Genomic DNA, 11,081 nt, shown 5'->3' with positions numbered 1-11,081 from the left:
CAAAAATCCAAAATGGTACTGTCATTCTGATAACATGGTGATAACTTCTAGGTCATTCCTTAAAAATTGTTTATATCACATGTGTAGATAAAGTGTGAAAATACCTTTAAAAAAAATTCACAATTTTCTCACTAACAGCCATATTATATTATATTTGTAGATATTTAACATGACATTAGGATTTATACATAAGTTTGATTTTTAGTGAAGATCTGTTCATAAATGAGCAACACATCAATTCTTATCAAAATTATATTTATTGCGCCAATTAATTAATACTGTACACAATGAAGGAATTTATACACATAAATAAAAGTTTAAAGTTCATGTGAGTGAAATACCCACAATATGTACAACTTTTAAAATTTCTTATTCAACTAATTTGCTAAGTATCACAGGAAGAAATAAATAGAAAAATGGCACCTGAGCTGCTTTACATTTTTTTCTGCATAGCTAAAAATACACTTCGTTTTGTTCACAAATGGCTCAATTATATGAATAAATATGTTTTCTTCTTTCAGGATGGCAAAAATTGAGTATATTTAGAATACAGTTAACCTTTATTCAGAAAATGTTAACATTGGTCAAATTGGGTGCATGTATAAATATAGATTTAAGGTGTGGAAGCACTAAGTAAGATCAAAGTACAAAGGATTTGTTTTATGTCATCCAATTCAAAGAAAGGCCAATGTCAGGAAAATAGTTGCTTCAAAAGCAAAGCAAAGGTAAAAAGATAAAAATTTTGAAAAGAAACTGTGACTGGAAGGGAGAAAATTCACAATTTTACATAGTGTCAAGTGTTTCACACTGAGAAGAATAAGCATTACTTAAAACAAGGAAGATAAATGCTAAACAGCTATACATGAACAATGAATTATTTTGTAGATGTTGGAAATCAATTTAGCACTTTTGAGTGCACCATTACAATGAATTTTAAAAGCCACCAAGTAATTTTATTAAATTTTGTGAATGAATGAATGCAGAATATTATTTTAAACATGTCCAATTCATCAATGGAATGAAATGTGGAATTCATTACAAGAACCTATGAAAGGAATGTATCTTCATAAAATAACAATTAACTTGCGATAACATATATTGTTATCACTACATAAATATACTAAAATATGCATATAATTATTGTTGATTCTAACTTAAAATAACATTGTAAGTGCAGGGCAGGACTAACATTTCTATACCAACTGTAGTTAATTTTTTTTATTTTTTTTATAACATATATATAAGATCCACCCTACTGAAATTATTTCTTGATTGTTCATTAATGAACATAAAAACAAGGTAATTCCAGTCATGCTTATTATGCTACAGTTCATTGTTGTTCAGTTGTCACCTATGTGGTTAATCACTGCCTCGCTGCATCCTGCAATTTTAATGCATAACATCATTGCATAAATGCACTACTTTAAGTTACAATCTAGTGTCGTCTGGTATTTGGACAAAATATGCTATCTTGTCCTCTGCTATTCTGTAATTATCTATCCATCTTTGACCCTTTCTTATACTTCCATCTATACCATCCTTCCACACACCTTTTGGTAAGTAGACCTTTCTTTCAGTTGCTCCACGTGAAACGATCGGCGCAACAATTAGTTCTTCCCCAATAGCAAATTGGTCAACCACCATTTGGCAATGGACATCATTTGGATCTAGCATCCACAGTGGACGAATTATTGGCAAACCTTTCTCAAGGGCTTCCTTGGCATACGTCTTAAGGAGTGGATTAATTAGCCTTTGGCGGAGGGCCGTGTAAAATTTTGCAATTTCTAGCACTTTTGCATCATAGCTACTTGGCAAGTGCATGTACTGAATAACTGGTAAGAATGTTGATAATTCCAGCCATCGAATGTATAATTCCTTTTCCGGTAGTATTGTTTCGGATGTTTCGTCGATGATCATCTCACCTCCTATTGGCCCTGGCATAACAAATGGATACCCGATTACGCTATATGTTAGAACTGTTGGTATGATTACTTTGATCGATTCCCATGCAGATGGAAGCTGTGGGAGCGACACAAAGATTGGCACAGGAGGTCGTTGTATGGCACTAGACACACCAATAACATTCACTTTATTTGAAATGCTTTCCTGAAAAAGTGTTTTAAACTGATCAGGACCTGTGAATTTATTTTTAAACAAATAGTAATGTGGTAAGTCATACGCTGTTCCGAAATCCAAATAGAATGCATTTAGTCCGAACTGGTCTTTCAGGTCGTGTAATTTTTCCTGTAACCATGGAACCGAGTAATTGTTTGTGATATCAAGGATTCCTGCACTCAGTAAAGTCTTGTATTTGGTCAGTGCTGGTACGTTCCCAGTTCCCCTTTCAGTCACTAACAATTTGTTCTTTACGGCCATGGGAAAGTTAACAGACTCGGTACTGATGAAAGGTTGTATGGAAAGTACCAATTGGAAACCTCGTCTTCGGAAAGTGTCGACCGTTTCTTTCATAGTTGGGAATCTATCGGTGTCCACAGTAAAATCTCCAACATTTGGCTGCCAGAATTCGTTCAGGATAACATGTCCTTGGCGAAGAAATCCTAAAGATAGCACGTCATCGGTGTAGTTCACAACCATAGATTCCGTTAGCTGCTCCTTGTTCATTGGTGCAATTCGCCATACTGGCTCTGTCAATAATGTGTTCACGATTTCCACTTTGCTTTTTGATTTGCTGTTCCATGGAACTCTGTCAGTGAAATAAGACTGCAATGATTTTACATCTTCAGCTACACAAATGGAATAATTAAGTTTTGGGTATTTCTCCCTGTGATAAAAGTATGCAAAATCGTCATATCTTGCCTGCAAGCACAACCTTTTCTTATCATTATTAATAGATACATACAAAGGGGTATTTTCATCAATTGATAACGAAACTCCCTTTAAATTTAAGAAAAACCTCTCTAAAACATTTCCCCAGGAATGCAACTGAGAATCACCTGTAATGAATGGAGATAGATCAACTACTCCATTTTCCAAAGGCCACGTCATGTTATATGTATGACCGCCACCATACCAATGGCCTTTGCCTTGGGACAAATCAAAGCAATCCGTTGGAAACATATTATCTGCTAAACTAAGCCAAACTAAATTATAGCAACGAAGACCATTCAGGACCTCATAACGTAAATATAATCTGGCTTTATGCATCCACTCCATACATACTGAACCATCATTGAACACATCTTCGTTGAGGCACTGATACACTTTGTCGTTGTTCAGGGATGTTCCCAGATAGCCATATAATATTTCTAGTCCTTCTTCGTTGAAGACCCGAACTATCCTTTCCTTGTTGTTGAGACGAATCTTCTCAAAATAGGCACGCTGAAGAAAAGAAGTGAAAAAATAAATTGGTAATAAAACAACAAAGAACAAAATGCATATGGACGTTCAGTAAATGTTTCATACCTCTGCGGAAAGAAATGCATTTCAAATCATGGCTTTCAATAGGATATTTTGGAAAATATAAGTGTAGTAGGTAAGGTATGGTTAGGTAATATACAAATTACATATTTATGTTATCTCAATTATAAAATTTGTCACTATTTACACTACAATGCAAATTCAATACCACCATATTTAGAAAGAATGGTCAAATTATAAATTTAAAAACAACACTGAAGATCATAGAATAAAGAAGTATTGTGGGACTACAAATAACATATTTTAATAAATTTGCTTTTCCACAGAGCGGTTTACAATAACCCACATATGTGTATTCATACATTAATATTTAATATAATAAATTAAAAGTTAACTACAATTATATGGGGAAAAAGAAGAAATTTACATAAAAATATTAACTATGTTTTGCTTTCTTGAATAAAAAAATAATATTTCCAAGGAAAATGACATAAATCAGGAAACAATTTCCTAAAATCAGAATTGTGAAGGAGAGATTTTCTTACAAAATCCAGTACCCAATTTTCAGGATTCCACACATCTCTAGTGATTTGTACAGTACAAAAGGTGAGACAAGAAACTCTCCCAACGATGTGCTGGGTCGGAAACGCTGCAAGTGCATGGTCGAACTTCCCTTATCGTGCACACAGGCAGGGTTGCCGAACATCATAAATGTTGTGTGAGCACCGAGAAACAATGCAATCGACTTGCCTGTCTTCATTTAAAGTGTGTGTTTGTTTTGTGTGCAGTGTACTTGCTAGCATGGAAGCTTGCAGTTCAGAGAAAGCAAGTAAACTTGGTGGACGGAAAGTAATCCAATTGTATATAATGTCAATGAATTTATGAAAGACGAGGTGGGAGTTCGTATGTCCAAAAACCAGTTGCAAAGGAGGGTGGCTCGCATATGTGGTGTTTCATTCAGCAGTGTGAGAAGAATTGTACTAATAGAAAGTAAACCATCCACTACGTTGAAGAAACACTTTCATATGCCCCATAAAACACGACCTCGCCGAAAAATAAAAAGTCATATAGACGAGTTCGATAAGTGTGTTGTTAGGCATGTTGTGCACGAATTTGACCTTACGGATGGGGAAGGTATCCGAAGGGTTTTGAAACAAAGAATAGAGTTCCAAGGCAGTGTCTGGTGTGTGCGCAAGATAATACGTGACCTAGAGTTTAAGTGGGAAAAAGCAGAAAATAATAGACAATTGCTTATAGAAAAGGACGAAATAAGAAGTTTACGTTCATCGTACCTCAAAGCCATAAAAATTTTTCGGCGACAAAGTCGACCCATTGTTTACGTTGTCGGACTTTTCACAGCTCGACAACAAAGAAAGAAGCTTGGGTGGATGGAATCGCGGTTGCCGTCAAAGCACCAGTGTCTAAAGGGAAACGTGTAATTGTTGTACATGCTGGCGGTTAATGTTCAAATCTAGAAAATCTTTTGGCGATTACCACCATGATATGAATGCCCAAAAAATTTTTTATATACATATTTTATTTTACTTCGCGTTTTGTGCCTCTTGGCTAATTTGCGAAGATGGGGATGAGTGATGAAATTGATGAATGGACATTTACAAACAACCATGACCGAGTGGGATTTGAACCCGGGACTACAGCGCCTAGAATAACGTAGTGTGGAAAACGGCATGGTGTTGCTCTCTCTCGCTGGTTCCACTCGAAAATGAAATCCGCTAGAGGCGCTGGTGTTGACACCGGGGTACAGCGCTCGACTGCTTATAATGGAAGTAAATGGGGTTTTTGCTGCAACGTCTGATTCTTTTCTTTGTAACATTTCTTTGCATCAGAAAATTGTTATGATATTTGGTACAGTAGTCGCGAAAATATTAAAGAAAATTATGAACCGTCTATCATGACCTGTCCTTGAGTTTTTTATTAACAATACGGAAGAAAACATAGGTATGGATTGTAACACGTAACATGACAATTGCTGCGAGAATTAGTATTGTGTATGCATTATCCTGAAAGGTTCATTAATATTGTCATTGTCACAAATATTATTTTTATGGAAATTCACACAGACAATACTCGTTTATTTTAATTAATTAATTTATTTATTTTATTATTAATTAATTTAATTAATTTGCGGTTTATTTTCATCAAGTACAAGGTAGAAATTTTACAGCCAAGTCACGAGTAAAAATGCACAGTCCTTAACACCAAAGTTCTACTTACCAATCGACACGAATGTAAAGCAATTTGTTGATAGAGATGACAAGGTACATCGTAATCGGCTATTTCAACTCCATGGAATATGAAATTAAATTCTTTCGAATATCTGCATTTCGGGAAAATGACTTCATAATATGTACGCCACGAAACATTTTTTCCCCTTCATGACACAATTTCAATTTTATTAGTATACAAAAATAAACTTGTGTACACAATCCAACGTTTGACGTCCAGCCTCACATGCGATATGTTGATGCTCGTGTTGCGTTGCACATAAAACGTATTTATGTTACTTTTCTGTGTAAATTAATACCATTTCGTGACTGCAAATCACTCCACAAATGTAACTGTTTCCATCAATTCACTTACCGCCTTTCTAGAGAAACAAATCTACACAATATATTCCAAAAACTAACTAAGCCGCATTACTTTCATAACAAAATTAGCCGCTGTGTCGATCGCACTGCCATCTACTTGTCATCGTCTCGGGGAACCAGTTTCTTGGGTCGTTTTCCACACTACGTTATTCAAGGCGCTGTACCGGGACCCTTGGTGTTGCAGCACGATGTGCTAACCACTCAGCCACAGGGTCCGGAGAGAAGTTGATCCCAAATTTGACACGAAACAGTGTGGTTGTTGACAACGCCACATACCATAACGTACAAATAAATCCTGTACCTTCTTCCTCCTCCCGAAAAGACAGTATGATTCAGTGGCTCAATCAAAACAACACCCCCTTTGACGCACACATGTTCAAACCAGAATTGTATTCATTGGTGAAAATTAACAAACCCTGTTTGAAGATGTTCAAAATTGATTCCATCTTAGCAGAACACAGTCATTCTGTTGTATGTTTACCGCCATACCACCCAGATCTTCTTGCTTAGTTTTCGTGTGTTCTCGTTCTGCGTAGACATTTGACCCGTATGCACTGCCAACCCTGCTTCTGTGCGTCCTTCCCCTACGTATGGATTGGGCGTGAGGCCACGAGGAGTTTCTTGTCTTACCTATTCTACTGTAAAAACTAAATATGTGCAATGACATTTTCCAACTGTATGAGAGAAGTGTACTTTTTAAACTTTATTCTGTTTATTTTGAGTGGATTTATAATACAAGAAAATTGTTCATTACATGTTTTGGCCAGCTGTTTAGATAACAAATCTACTCCATCTGTTGGTAATGGAATGAGAGTTTTGGGATTTAAATACTAGGAATGTAAAATAATTGGAAAATGAGGCTAATTTATTTTTAATACAAAAATTTTACAGATATTTCAGGAGGGTTGAACACAGGGGCTTATCCACGATTTTTCCCTTGGGGGGGGGGGGGGTGTTGGAAACTTTTAGAGGTGTAAGTTTGGGGATGTTAAGTTCATATTTTCGACAGTTTTTAAAATGTTCGCCCTAATTCAATTTGTTCATAGATGTTTCCAGAGATTAGTCCCCCCCCCTTTCCCTTCACATAACATTTCGGAAGAAAAAATACAAAGGTAAATTTAAAAAATAAGGTGAATTTAGCTGTACTATCGATTGTTTTGCATGTGTGTAATTATATTTTTTTTTTGTATGTTGTAGGTGTCAAGGTGTAGTACACCTGACAGCCACCAGAGTGCAGCACCTGAAACATTACACAAAAGTGGAGGTGTGTAGTGTCATTCGATTTTTATGTGCCAAGGGCAAGAAACCGACAGAAATTCATCAAGAACTGAAAGAGGTTTATGGAGAAAATGTGATGACACGTAAACAAGTGTACATGTGGTGTAATGCGTTCACCAGCAGGAGAAATGATGTGACGGATGAGTAAAGAAGTTGAAGACCATCGACATCAATCAATGACAGACATGTGTGTGACATGGAGGTGATGATTCGTGAAGACAGGAGAGTCCCGTTACAAGTCATTGCAGATGCATTAAACATTTCCTATGGTTCAGTGAGCAGAATTGTCCATGACCAACTCAGCTATAGCAAAATGTGTGTGTGCTGGGTGCTGAAGATTGTGATGGAGGAAAACAAAACCACATGGATGGGCATTGCCCTTACACACCTCACACAATATGCAGCAGAGGGTTCATCATTTCTTCATCGCATCATAACGGGTGATGAAACACCTGTGCTTCTGTGGACACTGCAGTCAAATAGGCAGACCATGACATGAAAACACCCTTCATCTCACCAGACCAAGAAATTGAAAACAACACCTTCTGGGGGAAAAAAAGAAAAAAGAAAAAAAAACCTTGCCACTGTGTTTTGGGACCATCTCATGTGGAGTTCCTGCCACAGGGCACAACAATTAAAGCCGAGACTTAAAACCGCCATATGCCAAAAATGCAGAGGAGCACTACGACAGTGTGTAGTGTTCTTGCACGACTATGCAAGACCGCATACAGCCAAACGCACCCGTGCACACATCGGTGGTTTCAAGTGGGAGGTTCTCGAACATCCTCCGTACAGTCCTAATTTTGCCCCCTCGAACTACCATCTGTTTGGACCCCTGAAGAAACAACTCTGTGGAAAATGTTTTGACACAATTGCAGTAGTGCAAGAGGCTACCATTACCTGGTTCAACAGTTTGGAGCAAGATTTATTTGCAACCGGTGGAATTGTATGTGATGTATGTCGCAGTGGTGACTATGTGGAATTGTAGTGTGATACCATGTGTATAACATTCTGCAGTTTCATATTTGTATTCATTCACATATTTAGAGCATAGCCATGAAAACTTTAAAATATAGTGGGAAGTTGGGAAGGACGTTAGATAGATACCTGGTATTGCTTTTGAACGAAATCAGTCAAGGAATTTCATGTTGAAGTCTTATACCCTTACAAAACTTTGGAAAATATGCTTGGCGCTGTTGAGAGTTTATCTTTCAAATACTGAACAAGAGACTCTAGGGAATTAGGAGTCATGTGCCTCTTTGCCTTAAGAGAAAACGAAATAACATGTGCACATGTAATAAACACATGGCATGTTAGCTGCAAAGGGAAGGCAAGGAATTTTCACTTCTAAATTGAGGTAATGCTTTATTTTCAATTATTTAAAAATTTAATAGCATTTATTTCACTTTCCAAACACAAAGAACACAATGAACCAAACAATTTTTTGCTCTCTCCACGTTTTTCAGCAGGCAGTGGCAAGTGCCATCGTGCCCCCACTGGTGTGCCTATGGTAAGATTTATTTTTATGTTTAATTCCTTATACTTCCTTTGCTTCCTCTGAATAGTTGGAAAAAATTAAATATGTCATTATGTCAGGGAACAGAGTAGATAGGAAGAGGAAGACAATTTTTACTAAATCTATATCTTTGCAAACTGACAATAACTTCAATTTAATAGGGTGCCAGTAATTTCACAAGGCACCGCGATGTTAAGGTTTCTCTGCTTCTTCGGCACCCCATTTGTCCTTAGAGCCCAGGCAACCACACCTCGTGGACTCCCCCCCCCCTTTTACAACTCTCTTTTTAATATATCATTTATTTTACAAAGGTAAGAATTCTTAGAGCAACAAAAATGGTCACATACATCAACTGTAGACATGAATGAATAAATCACTTAGGTTCTTCATGAAATACTTGTCGATTTATATTGAATACTTACTCAGTAAATTTTATATTGGTACTTTATGAATATCCGTTGGAAGAAATTATGCCTACATATTTTCACTGCTTTTCTACTCACCACTTTCGTTTTCTTTCTGTCTGGTTTCATTTTCTCTAACTTCTTCAGCCAGTTTTGCAGTACAGTTTCAGACATTGTTACACTAAGTAGAATGACAACTCACGAACTGAGAAGTTACACTGAGACTAGCCTAAGTTCTAAGGCATTTGACTGTTCTCTTCTCTACCACTCAAAAATCATCCATCTCGCCCAAGTTACAGAAAATAGTGTTGCTAACCATAGTAACACAATTAATTACTTGGGAGTCAAACCCGTATCTTTGAATTTCTTCCCTTACTTTCATCGTACATTTTTCACATGAAAGAATCAAAAGGAAAATGCAACAAAATGTAAATTTCATTGACTCAGGGGTTGAATTTACAAATCTGTAACGTATGCAAGAAATATTCATTTAGGTATTCAAACACTGAACTGTCAACACTGTGTGCGGTATGTGCTCCCTGGAAGGAGGGTGAGAGGCCAGTTTGACATTTTCCAGATGGCAGTGTCCCTTCCCTAGAGCTAACCGAAGCCATGTCAAGGAAGGAAATGACCATGCTGCACATTCACCCTCCTTCCTTGACACTTTGATTTTAGTTGATTGAAAGGTCCATTGGACTACGCTTCTTGTAGAGCTACAAATGGTTCCTTTCTGTTAATGTTGAGGTATTGCCATTCTATTGTTGATATTGTTGTTCCACTTTTCTGCTTGGGAGGAGGTGTTTGTCAAAATTTGGGAGGTGTTGGGGGTGTTAGAGGTATATGGATAAATCACTGGTTGAACATCCCAACCTCCCCCTTTCTCTCTCAGAATGACATGGTTTTATGGTAACTATTATGGCATATACATAAACTTTGAGAAATAATTTATGCATGTAGATAACCAACTACAAGTTGTCACATAGAATGTTCATGGAAGATTGGTTATAGTGGTGGTTACATGCATTTAAGGTAGTACTTATTCTTACTTATTGATTTCAGATCTTTTATAACTACAAGAAAGCAGCATTTTGTACTGCATACATTAAAAGTATAATGTTAGAACTTATCCAATATACTTTTTGGTATTGTAATAGTATGATGGAAAAGTTGATAATAAACTCAAAAAGCATCAAAACTAATTTATTTGAATTTGAATTTGAATTTAAAATTGTGGGAGCGTCAGCACTTAAGACTATTTTGCTCCAGTCTCATTATACGGGGGCCAGCCCCTTATCATTACAAATAACAACTCTAACGTTGCATAATTAAAAATTAAAAATCTTCCGACTTCTGTTAAAAGCTGAGGCTGTAAAGGGGCACTCAGCACACATAAGGACAACACAAACAAAATTATACTGGCCACGGGGCCAGTCGCCAGAGCCTCGTTAGTCTTCAGTCCAGGGTGTACTAACGTGGAAGTAAGGTTGACATTTGGGTGTACTACGTGGACGGTCACCCCTTACACCCCACTAACTTATTTAAGTGACTATGACAGGAGTACAGAGGTGCAAAATTATTTTCCACTGATGGTATAAATGGGTTAGTTATATTGTACTTTTGACATGTATGTCATTCATCGCATAAAATTGAGAAGCAAATCACTTTATTGCAATATGAACTACACTATACTAACATTATTACTATTATTAGGATGGAAATTTTGGGTGCAGGAGGAGGGTGTTGACCTGAATACAATAGATCACACCCCCCTGATGCTGCCTATGGTGGTTACTCATCAATGTGTGAAAATCTGTTAGACACCCATTTCAATATAGTTTCTTTATTGATTGTTCATTTTTAAGCAAATACCTGCAGAATGAAATGATCTAAAATGAT

At 36.7% G+C, this 11,081-nt stretch overlaps 1 protein-coding gene across 2 annotated transcripts in view; it reads right to left on the bottom strand.

Moving 5' to 3' along the window:
• Positions 1-237: 237 nt before the first annotated feature.
• Positions 238-11,081, bottom strand: part of LOC145987838 (alpha-galactosidase MYORG) — a 109,102-nt gene continuing 98,258 nt past the window's right edge. For both annotated transcript variants that reach the window (XM_083122580.1, XM_083122581.1), the window contains one exon: positions 238-3,339. In XM_083122580.1, the coding sequence (XP_082978706.1) occupies positions 1,429-3,339 (1,911 nt within the window). In that variant the 3' untranslated portion in view covers positions 238-1,428. The remainder of the gene's footprint in view (positions 3,340-11,081) is intronic.

This window comes from Lepisma saccharinum, chromosome 5 (genome assembly GCF_977018435.1).
Source record: "Lepisma saccharinum chromosome 5, izLepSacc3.1, whole genome shotgun sequence".
Classification (NCBI taxonomy): Eukaryota; Metazoa; Arthropoda; class Insecta; order Zygentoma; family Lepismatidae; genus Lepisma; species Lepisma saccharinum.
Note: the sequence above shows the minus strand (reverse complement) of the source record. Positions and strands in the feature narration are given on the sequence as shown.